The 22,144-nt window shown below is 42.8% G+C and overlaps 1 protein-coding gene across 4 annotated transcripts in view; it reads right to left on the bottom strand.

Moving 5' to 3' along the window:
- Window positions 1-22,144, bottom strand: part of UBR2 (ubiquitin protein ligase E3 component n-recognin 2) — a 109,254-nt gene that overhangs the window by 17,710 nt on the left and 69,400 nt on the right. For 2 of the 4 annotated variants that reach the window (XM_065400325.1, XM_065400323.1), the window contains exons 26-35: window positions 19,776-19,878; window positions 18,859-18,968; window positions 18,498-18,578; window positions 12,182-12,363; window positions 10,224-10,423; window positions 8,341-8,434; window positions 6,684-6,845; window positions 2,931-3,032; window positions 2,715-2,716; window positions 2,331-2,406 (exon numbers count right to left, since the gene is read on the bottom strand). In XM_065400325.1, the coding sequence (XP_065256397.1) occupies window positions 2,331-2,406; window positions 2,715-2,716; window positions 2,931-3,032; window positions 6,684-6,845; window positions 8,341-8,434; window positions 10,224-10,423; window positions 12,182-12,363; window positions 18,498-18,578; window positions 18,859-18,968; window positions 19,776-19,878 (1,112 nt within the window). The remainder of the gene's footprint in view (window positions 1-2,330; window positions 2,407-2,714; window positions 2,717-2,930; window positions 3,033-6,683; window positions 6,846-8,340; window positions 8,435-10,223; window positions 10,424-12,181; window positions 12,364-18,497; window positions 18,579-18,858; window positions 18,969-19,775; window positions 19,879-22,144) is intronic. The other 2 variants (XM_065400324.1, XM_065400322.1) reach the window with 1 other exon arrangement.

The raw sequence follows: 22,144 nt of genomic DNA, 5'->3' as shown, positions 1-22,144 counted from the left end.
TAAAACAGGATGCTGCATCAACTTTGGGGGAGAGCAGTGTAGCAAAGGAATCTACTTTTATAGCCAGCAAGGGATGGTTTGAGAAGTTCAAATGGAGGTATGAGCTGCATAATGTTAAATTGGTCAGTGAAGATGCATCTGCAGATCATGAAGCAGCAGCAAGGTTTCCACCAGAGCTGGCCGAACCCATTGAGGAGAATGCGTTAAAAACTTGCTCCGGTTTGTAACCTGATGAGACTGGTTATTTTGGAAATGGATGCCAAAGAAAACCTCTCTTTCAAAAGATGAGAAATCTGCTCCAGGTTTCAAGGCTGCGAAAGACCGACTGACCCTTCTCATCTGTGCAAATGCAACGGGGGATTTTATGATAAAGCCAATGCTCATTTACCGAGCCCAGAACCCCCATGCACTCAAGGGCAAAAATAAATATCAGCTACCCATGTTTTGGAGGTCTAATCAGCATGTGGGGGTCACTTCAGTGCTTTTTATGAACTGGTTTCATAATTGTTTTGTGCATGAAATGGAATGCTACCTGGCATTTAAGGTCCTACTGATCCTTGATAATGCTCTGGGCCACCCTGCAAGCCTTCAGGCTGTGCATCCCAACGTGGAGGTGGTTTTTCTGCCTCCAAACACATCACTCCTTCAGCCCCTTGACCCAGTTGTCATCGCCACTTCTAAAGTTTATTACACTCGCTGCACCTTTCGCCGTATCCTAGATGCTGTGGACAGTGATCCAAGCTTAACAGTGACCCAGTGCTGGAAGGATTACAAAATAGCAGAGTGTATTAAAAATATAAAAGTCTCTGGATGAAATAAAGCCTTCCACCATCAATGCATGTTGGAAAAACTTGTGGAGAAAGGTAGTGACTGATTTTCGTGGCTTCCCCGAAATGCAACACGAGATGGAGAAAATTACAGAGCTGGGTGGTAGTGCAGGAGTGGAGGGATTTGACAATCTCCAGGAAACAGAGAGAGAGAGGAGCTACTCGAGTCCCACCCACCAAGCTCAATGAGAAAGAGCTGGAGGAGCTGATTCAGTCAAGCACCAGTGACGAGGACAGTGAGGAGGTGGAGATGGCACCGAAGCTGCAAAAGACAGTGAAGAGTCTGGATAACGGTTTTCGATTGGCCAAGGAACTCAGACTTTTTTTTCTTTTGGGGGCTGAAGATCCATTCATGGAACGTAGTTTGAAATTCATGAGAGAGCTTGAGGGTGTGCTGCCTCCTTACAGGGAAGTTTACAAAGACATACAGAAGAAGGCCAAACAACTGACGATAATCAGTTTGGTTTTTTTGCACATCTTCCACCACCAACCCCTCTTCCGCCACCTCCACTCCGTAGCCATGGGTGGGCTGCGACCCACCCACTTAGCATCCAGGCCCACCGACCCCGACTCTGCTCCAGCCCTAGGGCTCGCCCCACTCCACTGGGCGTTCCTGCCAGGGAGCGGGGTCGGGGCAGGAGGGCTTACCCCACTCCACCTGCCTGGCATTCCAGCCACGCGGCCCAAGCGGGGCGTGCCCCTAACCCCACCTCTCCAGCAGGAGCGCTGGGCGGGCGGAGGGGGGCAAGCCCCTGGTCCCGCTCTCCAGCAGAAGCGCTGGGCGGGCGGAGGGGGACAAGCCCCCGATCCCACTCTCTGGCAGGAGCACCAGGTGGGTGAGCGGAGCAGTGCAAGCCGCTGTGCCCCAACCCCCTGTCCCAAGTCGTGCCTGGGGTGCCCCTTGCCAGAGTGTCTATGGCCCCCCACAAGGCCGGCTGGAGGAGATGAGTGGAGACAGCCCCATCCTTCCTGTCCCGTCAGGGCTCCCCCCCACACACTGCTCCACACTCCCCGGCCTCCCCAGATGAACACTCAGACTTCTGACTTCAACAACATGATGCTGATACTCTATCAATTTCATCTTCAACATCAGTAAAGATTAGTACCTGTACTGTAATAAGTTTAAATTTCGTTAATTTTTTTTTTTAATAAAACCTGTAGTACTGTACTGTATTGTATAAATTAGGGAGGTCATCGTGTGAGCCTGGAACCTAAACCCTTATGTCCCATAGAGCCTTGGTATTTTTTTATGCGATTTCTATTTGCACGGTGTTTTGGGGAGTAACATAACCACCGTGTAAATCGAGGCCTGACTGTAGTGCAAAAGTAGTGGTGTACAATGGCCAATTCTCAACATAAGCTCAGCTCCTCTAATGGAAGTGGGATTCAGAGTTCTTTAGCTTATTCAGCTGAAGCACTAGAGGACACAAATATACCCCAGTTTTAGTCCTATATCCGTGCTATAACAAAGGTATGAATAATTTTTAAAGATGAAATACATACTTTGGTTGGAAGTCAGGCCTAAATCCTTTAGGTAGCTGTAGCTCATCCATTTTTTCTGAATTACCACAAGAATTATCTGTATAAAAGAAGTCCAATAAACGCTGTAATTATATTAATTCATCTATATGTGAATTTTACTGCTCATGAAAGTTGCAGACTGACAACATTAGAAACTGAAGTTCTGAATTCCTCAGAATAATTATAACATGGGCAGTGGCTATATAACTTTCATCACATTTTTTTGCCAGCATCATCTCAACTGTACTATGGAAGGACCAGCTGTATGGAAAGTGTTAATTCAATCTTCATTGCCATGTAATTCTTGGCTTCAGTACTGAGACTGCAAACATGGTTGCCAGCTATATCAGTTGTGACATATGGAACTGCTACATTAAGAACTAATTGGAGACCACCAAAATCAATTCACATAGGAGCAGTTATCCAATGCGAACTTTCAGAGAGACTATCAACCTGATCTGGATTTAAATAAAATACCAGGAGGTAAAAGCCTCCATGTCTAAGTGATAATTTGCTGAGTCTCTTTTCAGTGACACAATAACATTTCCATACTTCAGGATATATAATATTAGATCTTCAGACTTACTAGCAGTTTCTTCATCGCGAAGTACATATAATGCTTTGATTTGCTGGGATATTGTTCTCATCCATTGAGCTAGATTTGGTTGGTCTGAAAAATCCAACCTATCAAAAGACAGAATACACACATTTTTTAAAAATTAAACTATTTCAGAATATATATTGTGTTCTCTTTCTGAAAAAAATAATTTGCATAATTTCTCCTATGTAAGGGTGAGCACAAAGTTTGAGAAAAAAATCAGATATTAAGATTATGGGAGAAGAAGGGTGAAACCATAATTATACTTCAAAATGCAACAAACCATCACCATATGCCATTATGACATTTTTTAAGGGAATGAGTAATTTTTTTTTTTTTATTATTATTATTTTTTTAACTGGAACACAGTCCTGCTCCACTGTGGCATAGAATATCTGGTACGTGTGCATATTTTATAGATTACTTGGATTTACCATGTAAAGTACTACTCTTACCGTATATACTCGATCATAAGCCGGTTCGTTTATAAGATGACCCCCCCAAGATGGATAAGTAAAAATGGAAAATTTTTATAACCTGTTCATAAGCCGACCCTATAATTCAGGGGTCAGCAAACTTTGGCTCCCGGGCCATCAGGATAAGCCGCTGGTGGTCTGAGATGGTTTGTTTACCTCGAGAGTCCGCAGGCACGGAAGTAAACCTAAGTAAACAAAGTGTCCCGGTGCACCAGCTGCTTACCCTGACGGGCTGGGACAGCAACTGGTGGGGAAATTTTTTGGGGGGAGAGAAGCTGGGAGTCAGGGGAGTAACCCCTGTGACCACCCTCCACATGACCCCACCACTAGCCCGGGACCCCCCCAGTCTCCCCATCCCATCCCACTCCTCCTTATCTGGGAAGGGCCAGGGGAGGATCTCTCTGACCTGCCTGGAGGCGGGGGGGGAGGAGGGGGGAGGCCGAGCGGCACAGCTGCAGCCTGCCAGCCCTGAAGCTGCAGCTGCTTTGGAGGCTGGGGGGAGAACAGCATGGCCAGAAGTGGAGAGAGAATGGCCCCGCCTCTTCCCTTCTGTCTCTGCTAACTGTGCTGCGTCTCTTTGCTCCCTCTGTTGGGGGGGAGGGGCTGTGTCCCACCTCTCCCTCTCTATACCCGTTCATAAGCTGACCCCCGCCTCTGGTGCTTCCCTTTTTTTACTAAAAAAATTCGGCTTATGAACGAGTATATATGGTAATTTTCCTATATTCTGCAGTGGTGCATCTTACACATTTGCTAAAATCTCCTACCCCCTCATTCAGAAGACCAACTCACTGTGATAGCCATATCATCAAACAACTTATTCAAAGTACTATCTGTATGCTATTATCAATAGGGATAATAGAAATTCACAAATCCTGAAGCCTTAAGGTCTCCATAAAGATTTTAGTTTCAACAGAATCAAATTTCATGTTTGAATTATTGTTAGTTTTCTTGGGTTGCAAATATGACTTTTTACCCAGGTTACAATTAGTAAATTCTTAACCATACAAGTCTCTGTTTCAAGTTGTGTGGACATAGTTTTGTCACTGCCCCTGTACAATGTACTTGCCGTGAGAAATAAGACAGCGTTCAAGGAGGGGGACGGACGACAAGTAATCCACATGACATAGTTTGAGTGTGGTGGATTCTACTCTGGCAGAGCAAATCTCTTTAATGCAGCTCTGACCTCTTAATCTGATAATTACTGACGTTCACTCAACTACAGGTTCTGCCATGTGCCACTGTGCTACACATATCTTTTACATTAGATATTTTTTCTATAAACCCAATCTAAAATTTATCAGGATACCATTAAAAATGTTTATTATATTCCAGAACTTGTGTTACTGAAGAGAGTTTTGAACATATATGTGCGTTTATGTAGGCAATAGAAATTTTCAATAATGACCAAAACAAATATTTATGGATTGCACAAAGAGAACTTGCTGTATGAAGTGTCTGAATAAAAGTGACTGTATGTAAATATATCTTTTTTCATGGTCACAAGACTATTACAAATGCGAACAGATAAGCAGTACTGTAATCTACAGAAAAGTCACCCTTCACCTTTTTAGTTTTATCTGCTTTGACAACATTTGACCTGGAGAAGCTCCACAATTCATTGTTATGTGGAGATGTACTGTCTGTGGACTACTGCAACAGAGATAGACATACTGAAGAAAATTGTATTCATGTCCTCAACTGATTTGTGGGGGCTTCCACAGCACTAATGCAAGATTTAGTTTATCATACAGAGCCACACTGATGCAGTCCACTATTATCAGTAACTTATAATAACTTAGCAGACCACAAAGTTTCTGTGCTATCTAAAAAGAGCTTAAGAATTGTAGGTTTGTGACAGGGTGCTGGGCAACAACAGCTGAGCCAGCACTCTGGTCACTGGAACTCTAATTAATTACTCTAGAACAGATCTTACTAAGAAGAGCTGTGCCTAATTGATGGGTTGAGGAGAACTAAGAGGCTAATTAGGCCATTACACAGATGATACAAGAGGCACAAGATGGAAGTGGAGGAAGCAAAAAGAGAGAGATCACTCTCCTCTGCTTGCCTAAGGAGCTGAGGGCTCCCTATGGAGGTGAGGCTATATATTGTATAAGGATGGTGGAACCTAATATTGCAAATAAACTACACTGGGTGTTTTATCAGCAAAAAGAGCTGAGCTGTTTGTGGACTTGAGCAGAGGCAGGAGCAAGTGAGCCCTGCCACATGTTGAAAATAAATATTTAATGTTTAAAACTTGTAATAAATGTATGTACAGGGCACCTAAGCCCAAAGGTATTTGAAGTTCTTACCGAAATAATTAAAGCAAGAAACCACCACGCTCTACCCACCAAAATAATGGAATTCGTACATATGATTTAACAAGAATAAGTTATAGTTGTTTTGGAGGTCTGCTTTCTGACTGAGAAAAATCCTCAGTGCCTGTGAGATCATATCAAGTGGAAAATTCAACCTTGCACGTACACAAAAATACACACACAACAATGAGAGAGTCTCCTCCCCTGGTAGTTGGAGGGAAAACTCCACTCCCTGGTGTGCAGAAGCAGCTATTCTTTCCTTTCTGCACCCACCTTTTCCCCCAACACTCACCTTCCTCCCTGATTTTTCCTGCCTTTCCCCTTTCCATCCATTCCCATTCTCCTTTTACAGTCCTTCAAATTTCCTTCCAGCCCTTTCCTCTCCTGCTGACTCCAATCGGTCACCCTTCCTGCCACTCTATATTCCCGATTCCTACCAATCGTCCTCTCTGTCCTCCACACATTCCTCTGCTCACAGTTATCCTCATTTCCCAACCACAAAGCACAAGAGGCAGTTATCTTGACTGAGGGCAGCCTGGTACTAGATTCAGATTATCAAAATAATGGGAAATGGTGACAATTTTGAAAAGCTCAGGAGTTTCACATGACAATATCTGCTGTTCCTGAGATGAGCAGCTTTTAAAAAAAATATCACAAGACTCTCTATAACAATTGAGTTGGCAATTCTGTAGTCCATTGACTGTGTTTAATTCATATTCCAGTTTCATGAACAGTAAAGCATTTTAAAATTTGTTATAAGTACACATGCACCTCCCAACTGTGCAAACATTTACCATCTCACATGGCACTTATGTGTAGCTCTGGTAAAGACATATGCAGAATTGGGCCCTGATTCTTTAGATTACACAGATAGCTTAATTACAAATTTGATTTAAGAGTGGGCTTTTTCCACAGTTAACAAGGATACTTATAAAAGCAAACTGACCTGTTAAATAAACCTCTTGGTGGAGGAAGTAGAGGAATAACAGTGTTGCTTAAACATTCACAAAGAGGGCAAAGGAATTCACCATTTTCTACATCATAACTTGTATGCACACGTAATCTCTGTTGTCTTCGTTGCTCCTTTGCTTGAACAGCATCAAAATACCTTTAGAAAACAATATATTAATTTAACGTTTGTCAGTAAAATAGTATTTTAATGTATGAATCAATATGTACGGACATTTTTTCCATGCTCATGCAAGAACATTATCTAAAATACAAATATTGGATATGAAAATTATATTCTTGTTGATCAAAGATTATGAATTGCTAACTCTAGCTAATTTTTTAAACCAAAAGAATTATTCCAATGGACCTCAAAATGGCTTAAAGTAAGATTATTTACAGGTTTAAAGATCAGGATTTTCTAGATTTTTTTTAAAGTAAGTTTTAAATAGATTGTAAGAAGAAGGGTTTGGGGAGAATCCTAGACTTCAGGTTTATTCAGAAAAAAAATAATTTTAGCAATGAATAGTGCCTCTTCAAATTTTCATAAAGAGAATGTTCTCTGTTCACAATTTTGTTGGCCATTGCAAGAGAAACCAAAATACCAAGACAAAAGTTTTATGCAGTAATAAGTGCTCCAGAACTAAAGAATCAAAATTCCAAACATAGAACTCCATCCTGAATGCAGTATGGGAGTCTGCTTGCTCAGAGCAGCAGAAACAAATCTTGATGTTAAGCCACTTGGGAAGTGGATTAAGCTAAATGAGAAAAGGGAACTTATTCCAAAATAAGAGAGAGAGGTGTGTGTGTGTGTGTGTGTGTGTGTGTGTGTGTGTGTGTGTGTGTGTGTGTGTGTGTGTGTGTGTGTGTGTGTGTGTGTGTGTGTGTGTGTGTCCCCCCACATGGGCGCTTATACTGAAATAAATATTCCAGAATAGCTATTTTAGTAATTTTCCAAGTGTAGACAAACCCTTACACACTGCCAACTTCCACTATTATTCAAGTTCTTTTCCTGATCATAAACAATGTTCTAATCAGGAAACAGAAGCAATGCTGTAAAGACTTGTGACTAATCAACAAACTAACGAAGCTCAACATTTGAATACTGAATAGTTGCAACAAGACGTACCAGCAAAAATAGCAAGAATTCAAACATTTTTTTAAACATTAAAAACTAGCAATGGCTGTAAAGTATTGATCATTTCAGGATGAATATTTAATATTATGGCAATATCCTAGCATTATACAAATACTATTTACATATGAAGGTAAGCCGTTCTAGCTTCTACAGACATTATTTAAACTTTTATCCACTCAACTTTAAAACTGTTAAGTGGTAAACTAATTTTTTTAAGTAGTAACAGCATGCACGTAAATTCCTTCTCTATATGACAACTCATCAAGATGACAGATGCTAAACTATCATTTCTAATAATTCTTGTTTGCAATTTAGCTATAATAGGATCTTTCTTTTTTATCTTAGATATCTTTATTGGTCTATAACAGCCTTTATTTTAAATTATGTATTTGAAATCTAATCCTTCCACTGAAGTAAACGTTAAGACTCCAACTGCTATTAGTGGAAGCAGGATTGGATCATTTATGTCTAGCTGAAAATAAAGTTCACTTCTGTTAACTCTACACATGGCAATTACCTTTGCCAACAGTGAGCGTGCATAATATGTCCACAGCTACCCGTGTGTGTTCCACATGACAGCTCTGGATGCATGAATAATGGGTCATATTTTTCTGCATAAAAACAAACATTTTTGCATTTAAATCTTTCTATAATAAATAGATGTTTATTTCTGACATTAAAATATTTACATTTGTCATTTACATGCTTTATTAAATGTTATTAAAGAATCGCCTTTTTTTATTATTCCTTTGAGAAAGTCAATTTAAAGCACACTACCGAGCTCTACTAATCTACTTTTTAGCTAGGTTATCTGAAACACAGTTTAAAGGTTCAATTATAAATACATAATAATTAGTTATTAAAGATGAAATCAGAAACAGGCCCTGAATTTCAGAGGCACTGAACACAAGCAGCACCCATTCCGTTTAACTGGAATTTTGAGTGTTCAGCACCCCGGGGGGGGGGGGGGGGAGGAGGGGGGAACCAGGCCTACAGAACATTATTAATTTTATATAAGTGGAATAGAGAGGTATGATGTAGTACAGAAAAATATTTTGTGTATTTGCATACACGTAATATGAACAGAGAATATTTCAGATGAGGCAATCCCAACCAACCAAAAATGAGCTGTTCCAGAAAAGTCTTGAAACCAAAGTGTTTTTTCTGAGTTTGTCTACCAAAAAGAATCTAACAAGAAAAAAAAAAAAAAAAACCCTGTATTGAGAAATATTTTATACAGATTATTAAGGCATATGTCACTTATACACATTAAATGAACTGACTGCTGCCAAATGTTTAACATAAATCCAGGTATAAAACAACTGATATATGTACAAATTGTCCTAACATAATATATCCTCTGTGTAGTGAGAGGTTATGGCCCAGGGTGATTTCTGAGGAGGGTATAAATGGGGGAGAAAATCGGGAGACTCTGATGGTATGTCTGTGCTGCAGCTGGGAGCTAGTACTAACACACTAAAAATATCAACGTAGGACATTCCAACTCAAGCTCTCAAGCCTAGAGGATAGAGTGAGTTTGAAAGACAGAGCACGAACATTCACATTTATACATGTATATGCTAGCCTGGACCCTGCTAATGAGTCTGTATAGGCAGGCTGTGTAGCTCACTCCCACCTGCACTGCAGACATCCTCAGGCAGAAAATTATAAGAGTTTCACTGGCTGAGGCAACCGTGAAGCTCAGCTGGTAATTCTGCTCCTAACAAGCCTCCTCATGCATAGTGAAAGGTCTATTTGAAACACTGGGGCAGGCAGCTCCATTTGCCACTGTAGCTAGATATCAGCACTGCCTCTTAATTTATTATAGCACATTTTGTTTCAAGCTCTGCCTACCAGACAGTGGGGTATTTTTGCTAAATCTTGCACTATCCGGCTTCCAGTTACACCAATAATTGGGATGGAATAAAGAAAAACGTGGGACTAACATCTGAAAGCCACTGAGGAATGGCTTGGTGTTACAAACTCAAGTAACTGGAAAACATTTAATGGCTTCACACGCACAAGCCTTTTAATAATTACTTGTAGATCAGCTCCAATACATCCATATTGCCACTCTCGGATTCCCATTACTCTACCCACGAAAATATAAAGTGCCTTCACCTGACACCTCAGTTTTCAATAACTGAATTTATAATTATGACTAGAGGAAGCATTTTAGATATTATATTGCCTCTGTTTCCTAGCTACCACTTATGAGGCACGTTCCTAACAAAGTCAACGAGCGTTTTGCCACTGACTACAATGTTTGAGCTTGCTCACAATTATATAGTTAACTAATGAAAAGGGGCACAGTGGAACACATCTACTTCAGAATAAGAAACAGGGCAGATACAGATGATTCTTTCAGAATGTTATAGTAAAAATATGAACACAACTTACCAGGATCCTGAATAACTTTGTTCCGGTTTTTAGACAATACAGTTGATCTCTGAACAAATGCTGCCAAGACCATAGCCCTGCTGTCCACTTTAACCTCCTGTTCTTCTTGACACAATATACAGGTAACAACCTGTCTCCGTTCAGTCACTCTAGTTTGCTTTGGTCCCAAAGCTGTAAGCTTTGTATCTGAAACTGTAGGACTGGAATCAAATTATACTAGTGAGTACATCATTTGACAATTATTTAAATTAGATCATGCTTTAAGTTTTTATTAGTTTACTGGTGTAGTTTTATGTTCATTCACTTTAATTTTGTAAATAAGCAAACATTTGTCATATAGTAACTCCTCACTTAATGTTGTCCCGGTTAACGTTGTTTTGTTATTAGGTTGCTGATCTATTAGAGAACATACTCCTTTAAAGTCCTGCAACTTTCCCTTGTAACATTGTTTGGCTCCCCTGCCCAGTGCTCCAGCCTGGGAGCGGGGTCCAGGCGCAGCGGCTTGCCCGCTCCCTGTCTGGAGCGCCCAGAGCAGGGCAAGCCCTGGCACCCAGACCCCGCTCCCCGGCTGGAGCGCCCGGCGGGCGGAGCATGGCAAGCCCCAGTGCTCCAACCCCGCTACGCCCTGCCTCAACCAAGCTTCACAATCATTGGTGACTACAGTATTAAATTGTTTGTTTAAATTATTTAAAACTTATACTGTATATGTATATAATGTCTTGTCTGGCAAAAAAAATTCCCTGAAACAATGTAAATTGGGGGAGGTTAATTCTTATGGGGAAATTGGATTCACTTAACATCATTTCGCTTAAAGTTGCATTTTTCAAGAACATAACTAGGACCTTAAGTGAGGAGTTACTGTATATACATCCATGCATGTGTCCCCAAAAACCACTGTACAACAATACATTTCAGAGAGACCTTACGTCCTCCAGATGTTGACATGAAAATATTCTTGGCTTTCTTGAAATCATATTTTAACTGTTTCCAGATTAAAATTGCAGTTAAATCATTAAAACTAAGCTTGAAAGTAAAAGCTAGAGAGGTGTATGCAAATCTTAGTGTTTAGTTTGGTGTGTTTTTTAAAGTTGACAACTAGGGGGACAATAATTTAATATCCAATTACACCTAGTACACAGGGGTTATCATTAAAGATAGCATCCAAACTCAATCAACTACTGGAGGCTTTGGTTTCTACCCAACAACTTCTTAACAGATTGGTTTTGCTAGTTTAAGATGGCATTTTAACACTCTTAATGTAGGTTTTTTAACGTTAATGGTCTATTGTTGGGTTTGGAATACTACATTCAGGATTTCATAAGTACTACCAGAGAGTTTTATAAATCTTGATTCAGACCAGATAAAACAGAAATCCTCCTCTGGGAGCAATGAAGCTTCATTTCTATACACTGCCTACCCCTATATAAGTAGAGGCCACGCTTGTACTTTTCCCAGCTGTCCCCAACTGCTTCACATACCAAATACGACATGTTTTCCATCTGCCAATCCCCCACAAAATACACTGTAATTTGGATCTTCAGTTGGTTATAAATAATTTTTCCCCACCCCTCAAAAACAGATACTAGTTAGTCCCACTTCCCTATGTCCAAAACAACTTTCCCTAGTATAATTAACAATTAATCATCATGCTGACCACACTTCCTAACCAAGATTTTATAAGTCAGGCAGGTTTGGGGTTTTTTTTCGTCTGTTTAATTTTCTGAATCAGTCAGTCATGGATATTTAAAGTGCAATTCAGCTATAATCTTAGCAGTGTGCAGAAAAAAAGTGGTCTGAAAAAAGCAACAAATGGTCTGAAAGAGCTGGACAGTTGTCTGCTGAGAAAAGGAAAATTTAGCTTTTGAGTTCAAATAGAAAGACTAGAGGATATTGGATTTGAAAGTAACAAAAGATTTATCAACTCTCTCAAAGTTTTACTTAAAATGTTTTCCCTTCACCTATTATCAAGTACTCTGGAGGTTGAAGTAGCTAGTTCTTCTAAAGTCTGCTGAAAGAGTTCTTTGTTCTCATCAATGAAGTGCCGCTGCATCTCAGACATCTGAGCCATGATCTTCTCTCTGCGCAGCCTGGCAATCTCAGCTTTTCGCTTCCTCTCAGCTTTGTCTTTATCTCGTGAACCCTGCAATTTTATTGTTCAGTTAATAATTTTTAAAACATATTGCAATGGACCAAAAACGGTGCCTAACATTTCTGTAACTGTTCTTTGAGATGTGTTGCACATGTCCATTCCAATGGAGGTGTGTGCGTGCCCTGAGCAGAGTTGCTGGATTTTTTTCCCCTAGTTGTATCTGTTGGATCAGCTCTAGCGCCCCCTGGAGTCGTGTGCTCATAGCGTCGGTATAAAGGACCCTGCCAACCCCGCTCCCCTTCAGTTTCTTCTTGCCGACCGCCTCAGAGAGGGGATGGAGGGTAGGTTTTGGAATGGACATGTGCAACATGTCAAAGAACAACCGTTACAGAAAGGCTAGTAACCATTTTTTCTTTTTCAAGTGCTTGAACATGTCCATTCCAATGTAGGCGGCTCACAAGCAGTTGCACTGGAGGTGGGTTTGGAGATTAAGGACAGGCCGACTGTAACACAGCCCAGTCGAAGCTGGCATGCTCTGTCCTGTTGTGTAATGGCATAGCGAGTCATGAACGTGTGAACTGACAACCAAGTTGCCACCCTGCAGATGTCCTGAATTAGAACTTGTGCCAAAAAAGCGGCCGAGTAGGCTTGGGATCTTGTAGAATGCACTGTAGGTTAGCCCGGGGCAGAATATCCACGAGCTTGTAACATGCTCTGAGACATGAAGTAATCCACGATGAGATTCTCTATGCAGAAATGGGGAGACCTTTCATTCTTTCTGCTATTACTATGAACAGCTGAATGGATCTGTGGAATGGTTTGGTTCTTTGCATGTAAAGCAGACAGGGCACACTGAATGTCCAACGAACGGAGGCAATATTCTTCTCTATTCGCATGTGGCTTATGGCAGAACATTGGCAGAAAAACAGCTAGATAGCAATGGAATTGTGAGACCTCTTTCGGAAGGAATCACGGGTGTGGTCTCAACTGAATGTTGTCCTTGAAAAAGACCATATATGGGGGCTCCAAGGTAAAGGCTTGGATCTCCGAAACCCGCCTGGCCGAAGTGATGGCCAGCAGGAAGCCTACTTTCCTGGGGAGATGCAACAGCAAGCATGTTGCCAGGGGATTCAAACGGGGGTCCTATGAACTTTGACAGGACAAGGTTTAGGTCCCATATGGGGATGGGATCCCTGACTGATGAAAGGGCTAGACTTTGTTGTCCAAGCAGAAGCAGGTAATCTAGAATAAGTTGCAGGGATGGCTGCAAGGGCAGGAACACCAGATGGAGGATCACTTCCATTTTGTCAGGTATGTGGCTCTGGTAGATGGTTTTCTACTGTCCATTAGGACCTCATTAGGAGCAAACTAGCTCCTCTTGATTCAGCCATGGACCTTCCAGGCTGTCAGATGAAGGGATGCGAGGTTCAAATGCCGCAGTCGGCCATGACCCCAGGATATCAAGTTTGGGTTCAGCAGAAACTACAGTGGTGTCTCCATTTCCATGGCTAGAAGGGTGGAGAACCAATGTTGCCTGGGCCACGCCAGGGCTAGGAGGATGACCCATGCTCAGTCCCACCTGATCTTCATCAAAACCTTGTGAATCAGTGGGATAGGAGGAAATGTGTAGTACAGGTGCTTTGTACACTGTAACCAGAACGCATCTGCGAGAGACCCTGGGCTGTGACCTCGCAGGGGGAACTGGGAGCATTTCCTGTTGGTTCAGGTGGCAAACTGATCTATAAGGGGAGTCCCCCACCATAGGAAGATGTCCCTCACAATGTCTGGACAGAAAGACCTCTCGTGGTGAGAGGAGAAAGATCTGCTGAGGCTATCTGTCAGTTGGTTCTGAGTCCCAAGAACGTAAGATACCTCTGACTGATGGAGTGATTGATATAGAACTCCCACAGATGGATTGCTTCCTGGCCCAGGGGGGAAAGAACATGGCCCACCCTGTTTATGTAGAACATAGCAATCATATTGTCCGTGAGGATTAAAATGGATTTGCCAGACAGGCTAGACACACTGCCCTAAGTTCCCTGACATTGATGTGCAGGGAGAGCTCTTCTTGAGTCCAAAGATCTAGAATTCTGAGGGATCCCAGGTGGGCTCCCTAGCCAGAGCCAACACATCACATACCAGAGACACGGAGGGCTGGGGATTCAAGAAGGGTACCCCTGCACATACAATCTGGCTGTCCAGCCACCATATTAGCAAGTCGAGGACCTGTACTGGAATTGTGAGCACTGAGTCAAAGTAATGGCAAGAGGGGGAGTAGACTGGCTAGCCAGGCTTGTAGAAGTTGGAGTCTCAGTCTTGCATGTTGTACTATATGTGTGCATGATGCCATGTGACCCAGGATTCTCAGGCAGTTTTGCATGGTTGTGATCCAATGACCTTGAAGAGATATTATTAGGAACGAAATTGAGAGGATCCAGTCATCCAGAAGTAGAGCCCTTGCTTGCACAGAGTCGAGTAGTGCTCCAATCAACTCTATCCTCTAAACTGGGATCAAGGTGGACTTCTGGACATTTAACAGAAGACCTATTGCTTTGAAAATCAACTGGATGAGACAGATGTCTGCTTCCATTTGAGCTCTGGACTGGCCCTTGACCTGCCAGTTGTCAAGGTATGGGAAAACGGGGACTCCCTTCTTTCTGAGGAAGGCTGCTACTACCGCCATGCACTTTGTGAAAACCTGAAGGGCGGTCGACGGGCTGAAAGAGACCACCACAAACTGGTAATGGTTTCAGTTCACTACGAACGTTAGGAAACGCCTGTGACCAGGAAAAATTGAAATGTGGAAGTAGGCTTCCTTTAGATTGAGGTCAGCATACTAATCCTCAGGATCCAGTGAGGGAATAATGGAACTCAAGGAGACCATGTGGAACCTCAGGTTCTTGAGATATCAGTTGAGACGTCACAGGTTTAGAATAGGTCTGAGACCACCTTTGGCTTTCGGAATTAGGAAATAGCGGGAATAGAACCCCTTTCCTCAAGTGAATGGGAACCTCCTGACAGCTCCCACCTGAAGGAGGGATTGGACTTCTTGTTCCAACAGAAGCTTGTGAAAAGGGTCCCTGAAGAGGGAGTAGAAAAGAATTGGATGGTGTAACCCAGTTCTACCATGCTGAGAACCCTGCGGTCTGAGGTGATATGGGTCCAGGCATCCAGGAAATAGGAAAGGCAGTTGGAGAACATGGGGTAGCTGGATCCAATACATATGGGATTCCGATGTTGACCTTGAGCGTCTCATCAAAACGCGTGTTAGGCCCTGCGCATTTGTTTCCCAGACAACCTGCATCGTCCAATTGAGGAAGATTGGGGAAGGAGCCTGAGCCTAAATCCCCTGTTCCTCCTCCTCTGTTGATCCTGCCTGGCAGTCTGCAGGAAGTAATGGCTCATCTGCTTTCATACTGCTTTCTTGAACCTGCCAGATACATAAAGTCCCAGGGATTTCAAGGTTGTCTGGGAACGCTTAAGGCTGTGCAGTCTATCGTCTGTCTTCTCCAAGAAAAGCGAGGAGCCCTCGAATGGGAGATCCTGTATGGTCTGTTGCACTTCCTGGGGATGTCCTGAAGACTGCAACCAAGAGCTCCTATGCATTGTAACTGCAGTTGCCATTGACCTGGCTACAGAGTCAGTGGCATCCGGGGCCACCTGCACGGATGCGCAAGCCACAGTCTTGCCTTCCTCATTTAGGGAGAAAAACTCCTGCCTGGATTCCTGGGGAAATAGTTCCCCAAATTTTGTCAGTGACTCTCACATATTAAAGTCATAGCGCCCCAGCAGGGCCTGCTGGTTACCTATATGAAGCTGAAGGTCCCTGACTAGTATGCCTTCTGCCCAAACAGGTCCAACTTCTTAGGGTCCTTTGCTTAGGGCATAGAACCCAGCTGTCCCACATGACCTCACTCATTGGCCGCTGCAACCACCAACGACCCCGGAGGGGAAGTGCAAAAAAAGAAATTCATACCCCTTGGCAGGAACAAAGTTTTTCCGCTCTGAGTTTTGCCGTCATTGGGAGGGAGGCAGGGGTTTGCCACAGGGCCTTAAGCGGTTCCATGAGAGCATCATGAAGTGATAGAGCTACTCTAGATGGGCCCACTGGCAAAAGAACGTCCAAGAGGCCATGTGTTACCTCCTTGACCACCTCTGCTTGGACCCCTAGGTTTGACGCTACCTGTTTCAACAGATAATGGTAAGCCTTATCATCTGGAGATGGGGAGGTCACTGGTGCCACCGTGGGAGGAGAAAGAGGCGGCTAATGTTGGACCAGGCACCTCAGTTGGTTCCTCAGCACTCACAGGAGCCTGCAGGGCTTCCTCCTTGGGTGTGGTTCTGTATTTGGTACCAGACTCCAGTTCTGGGGTATCCCTGCACAGTACCAGGGGTGCCCTGGCTTCTCAAAGAAGTCCCTGAGGTGGGGGAAAACCCCCAAGAGTTCCAGAAGGACCACTGCATGGTAGGCAGACCCCATAGATATGATGGCCAGGTGCCCTGGGGTACCAAAGAACTCGGTGCTGAGGTGGGGTAAGAACACCTGGGGAGCAGTGAGGTTGGCTGCATTCATGGGGGGAATACAATCTCACTTCCAAGTCTGATGACGATGAGCTGTGCTGCGAAGACTAGGGCGGTGCCATGCCACTCAGTGCCGGAGAGGGTCGCGGAAGAGATCTTGCAGCTGTCAGCGACCCTGAGTCATCATCATAGGGCGCTGTGGTGCTGTGGCTGCGGGTTCCTGACGGTGATGTATGGGTCTAGCTCTCTCCCTAGTCCTTCGGCACCAAAGATCTCTTCTCCTCCTGGTGCTTTCGGTGTTTCTTTTTGTGCACCAGAGAAGATGATCAGTGCCAGGAGACCCAGGTTGATGGAGGAGCGCTCTGCACCAAGGCAGAGGTACTCGGTGCTGAGTCCAAGCGCGGCTCTGAGGCTGGCCTTAGGGCTGCCTCCATGAGCAGGACCTTCAATCGAGCAGCTCGGTCCTTCTGAGTCCAGGGCTTAAGCTCCTTGCAAATTTGAAAGTGGTCTTTCCTATGAGCTTCCCCTAAACACTTGAGGCAGCTCGAGTGCGGGTTTCTCAAAGGCATAGACTTACTGCACAAAACGCAAGGCTTGAACGCTGGTGACCGAGGCATGCCTCAGCACCGGGACAGTGGACAACTCCCTTATCTAAAAGCTGAGGAGCCCAAACTATCTAGAAACTACTAAAACTACACTAATTTCTAAAAACTACAATAACTATGTAAACTAAAACTGAGAGAAGGAATTGAAGGGGAGTGGGGTCTGTACAGACGCTATGAGCGTGCGACGCCAGGGAGCGCTAGAACCAACCCAATGGATACCACTAATGGAAAAAATGCCAGCAACTGTGCTCGGGACACACACACACCTACATTGGAATGAACATGTGCAAGCACTTGAAGAACTTAATGTTACATTTCCAATTTTTACCGTATTTACTTTAATTCCTCAGCTATTTATAAGTCACAAACGATTATACAATCTAAATAAATAAAATGATTCTGTTTGGCTGTTATGCAGTCTCCTCATCTGTCTGGCTCATGTAAGGGCCAGGCAGAAATATAGACCATGTGTGAGTCCCAGAAGTGCAGAGGTTGCTTCATTTCTTCTCCTGTGGAGAAGGTGGGGCCATGGCACTGCCTTCACCTCCATGAAAGCTGTGCTTCCCTAAGGTACTGTGTCTTCCCAATACCCTTTACTCTAAGCCATGCCTAACGAGCGCAGTCTAGACCTAAACAAATAGGTAGGGTGATCTAATACCCTTGGATCTAATACACTTGGAACAACCTACAGAACAGGAGAAACAATAGTTAATCTCTTAAATGTCTCTGAGCAGCCTCCAAAATAGTCAGAAATAATGGAAAGAGCAAAGTCTCCAGGCCCTGCTTACTAGCTAGGGAAGCCTCAGGTAGGAAAAATGCAGACTCAGTGATGAAGTTATGAATAAGAACCCCTCCCCACAGACTGAACTAACCTCCCTGTACCAAGGCTGGCTAAACTGCAGCTTGTGTGCCAGAACGTGAACTATGTTTTTAAAAGACATATCTGCAGATTCTGGCCTGATTTTAGGTCACTAATTAAAAATGTAGTCCATTGCAGTTCATGACCTCTAGCTGTTTTAGTACAACAACTAACAACAACCTGTTTTAGCTTATTTTTACCTCTTCTATAATATTTCCTTCAGTCTCAGGCACAGGACTTGTAGAAGAGCTCTCTCTTAGTTTCTTAATGGCATTAAAAGTCTGCAACAAGAAAAATTAGTTAGCTTGTGGCATTTAAATACAAATAATAATGGTTTGTTAGCTATGATAGTGTATAAGGTTCCCACTCATGGACCAGAAACCCACTGTGCTGAATTCTGTAAGATGAGAGGATACAACAAACAAACTGGGGGAGGAGAGCATAAGGAAACAGTGACTTTTTCTAATAATGAATTTCTAAAACCAGCCCAATTTAATTAGCTATGTATTGTGAACATTTTATATCATTCATGAAAAATCCTAGAAATAAAACCTGATTTACCTTCAGTATCCACCTGATCATGTCCTTGTGCACTTCTAGATGAGGTGCATTTTGCAAAGTTTCTAGCATAGCTAATATACTAGGGGAATTACTGGGTGCCTCACCAGGTCCTAGAACAAAGATATAGACAGCTATATTCAGTGTATTTGACCTCTTTATACTGGACTAAACATGTTATGTTTCAAAATAACTTCATAAGCCATCTCTAAATCCTATAAATTAGAGATATAATAGTCTAAAAATCCTGCTTTTTGACTGGGTTTTCAAGACCATACACATTGTCACTCTGCCCTCTGTGCTAGCTTGGAACTGGTACAAGGGAATGATAGTGATAAACTTTCTGCTCACTTCAAACCAAGAATCTTGTCAATTTAGTGACTTTACCAGATCACAGGAACTAGCTGGAAGATGCAGTGGAGGAATAACAAGATACTTATATCAAATATATAGCTGTAAACCCAACAGACCCAGTGTCTGGTCATTAAATTAAGGAGCAGGATTTTAAGATTGTTGCAATATTAATTTAGTCAATTCGTAGTAAAAGAAACAAAAAAAGCTTATCAGTGGGACATTTTAGAAAAATGTAATATTAGAAAAAGATAATATATAAAACACAGGAGGATAAATATTAAGCTTATCAGGCATGACACTATCCCTATTGTTAGATATTTCAGAACCTAAACACTTATGTATATGCACATTTTCTACAACAGATTATTTTTGTAGAATTCTATACTTCTGGGGGTTTTGTGCATTGAATTATATACATACAGATTTAAAGTGTATTTAAAAAGCATCTTTTAAAGTGGCCTTTTAATGCATCTTGATTCAGAAGGGCAAAAGACCTTTACATACAAAATATTAGAAATTGATATTCCTGATTTTGAATTTGCTAATCATTTGAAGAACGGACATACTTGAGATCTTCTGAGTGAAGGTAAATGTTACAACATTCTCTTCATTGAGATTCTCTAGGTGTTGTTTTTCTTCTTGTAGTGCCATTCCAATCAAGTGCAAAACCTAAATAAAATCACAAAATTTCAGACCTTGTATCAAAAAACATTTTATACTATCCCCTAATGTCTATAAGGAACTAAAAACACTATATTGAGAGAGAAACAATTGAGTAAAAAGCAAAATTACAAGAAAGTGAACTTTAGATAGTAACTACCTAGATTGTCTTTGCAGCGTAGTTGTAGCTGTGTCAGTCCCAGGATATTAAAGAGACAAAGGGGGTTAGATAATTTATTGGACCAACTTCTGTTGGTGATAGAAGTTTTCGAGCCACACAGAGGAATGAGGAAGAGCTCTGTGTGGCTCGAAAATCTGTCTCTCTCACCAATAGAAGTTGGTCCAGGAAAAGATATTACCTCACCCACCCCATCTCGCTAAGATTGTCTTTGGCATATCGGTCTTCATTCTGAAGACTTATTTGAAATAAGTTATTATTACTGTATCCAAGTCACAAAAAGTACTGTATTCTACATCAAGTATCAGAGGGGTAGCCGTGTTAGTCTGAATCTGTAAACAGCAACAGAGGGTCCTGTGGCACCTTTAAGACTAACAGAAGTATTGGGAGCATAAGCTTTCGTGGGTAAGAACCTCACTTCTTCAGATGCAAGTCAGACTTGCATCTGAAGAAGTGAGGTTCTTACCCACGAAAGCTTATGCTCCCAATACTTCTGTTAGTCTTAAAGGTGCCACAGGACCCTCTGTTGCTTTGTATTCTACATGTGTGTTTCCAATGTTCTGTTTTCCTGTGTAGCAACTGTGAAGAAAAGGTTACTTATCTGTACAGTAACTGGAGTTCTTTGAGATGTGTTGTCCCTTTGGGTGCTCCACCTTAGGATGTGCATGCTACAGTGTATTCTTGGAGATTTTTAGTTAGCAGCAGCCACAGGTCCAGAGGTCTGCACCTATGCTCTCATGCTCCAGTGCAATGGTATATAAGAAGGGGCAGACCTGCCACCGCTCCATTCCTTCTCAACCAAAAACCCCAAAAGACACTGCAGCAGACAGGAAGGCAATGATGGAGCAACAAGTGTGTCTGACCTGATGCGAGTTACAGGATGGCGTGTCCTCTGTCCACTGTGACCCAAAGATGGCACTGGAGTTGAAGAAGGCTTCTTAGAGAAGTCCTTGCTCCTCGAGGAGTCCTTTGGTCTGGAAGTCTCCGCCTCTGGTACCAACGATGACAGTGCTCTTCGATGCAGTTTGCTAGAAGACTTCTCGATGAGAGGTGTATAAGAAGTCTTCTTGGTCTACTGGCATCTTGGTCCAGGGGCCTGTAGAAGACTCAGCAGTACCCATATCAGGATGTGAAGTCTCCTAGTTCCCTGGCCTCAAAGGTGACTTTTCCCTTCTTCTCGAGTCTCTCTAGGGAATGCAGTTTCTTCCTTTTAGAATGCTTCATTTCCAAAGCTGGCCCATAGTCTCTGTTTACCAAGGTTGAAGTCACTGGAACAGTCTGAGCAGCTGAGGCCAACGTACGGAGGGAAGTAGGACCCCGCACCTCTCAAGGAATGCTACATGAAGAGGAGCTTCAATCTATCTTTCCTCCGTCTCCTTGATCTGCTTTTAAATCTGGAGCAGATCTTGCACTTAGATGGGCCATAGGACTCTCTCTGAGGCACCTGGAATGCCCATCACTGAGGGGAATGACCTGTGGCAGGTCTTGCAGGGTTGGAAACCCAGGATCTTTGGCATAATCCAACCAGGGAGAATGCAGACAAACACCAAGGGTGAAGAAGGCCCTGACCACAGAAAGACTGGATGGGGACTGAGGGGAGGACCCCCCAAAAGCGTAAGCCTATGCTTAAACCAAATGAGAAACAAAGAACAAAATTAAATAAAACACTAAGAAAAAAATAAAGAATAAAGGTAGTAGCTGTGAAGCTAACATGGACACTACAATGCTCCATCTCGAGCCAAAGACATCTGTGAAGGAACTGGAGTGGCAGTGGCAGGTTTGCCCCTCCCTACATATCCTTGCATCAGAGCACAATGGTGTATAGTGTGGAGGCGCAGGCCCTGCTAACTAAAAATCTGTGATCAAGAATGCTTGGGAGCACATACATCCTAAGGTAAAGCACCCATAGGGACCATAGCACAAAGAACAACCCTGGTTTGGGTTAAACCGGCTTCTGCTGTATTTCTTCGTTTGTTGGGGGTAGCCGCACATTATTATTGGGACTTTCGCATAAAATGCACGCACAAGTTTTAAACGTCTTTGCCCTAATGTACAGGAAAGTTACCTGAAAAAACTAAAGCATGAACTATTAAAACT

Source organism: Emys orbicularis, chromosome 3, assembly GCF_028017835.1.
Source record: "Emys orbicularis isolate rEmyOrb1 chromosome 3, rEmyOrb1.hap1, whole genome shotgun sequence".
NCBI lineage: Eukaryota > Metazoa > Chordata > Testudines > Emydidae > Emys > Emys orbicularis.
Note: the sequence above shows the minus strand (reverse complement) of the source record. Positions and strands in the feature narration are given on the sequence as shown.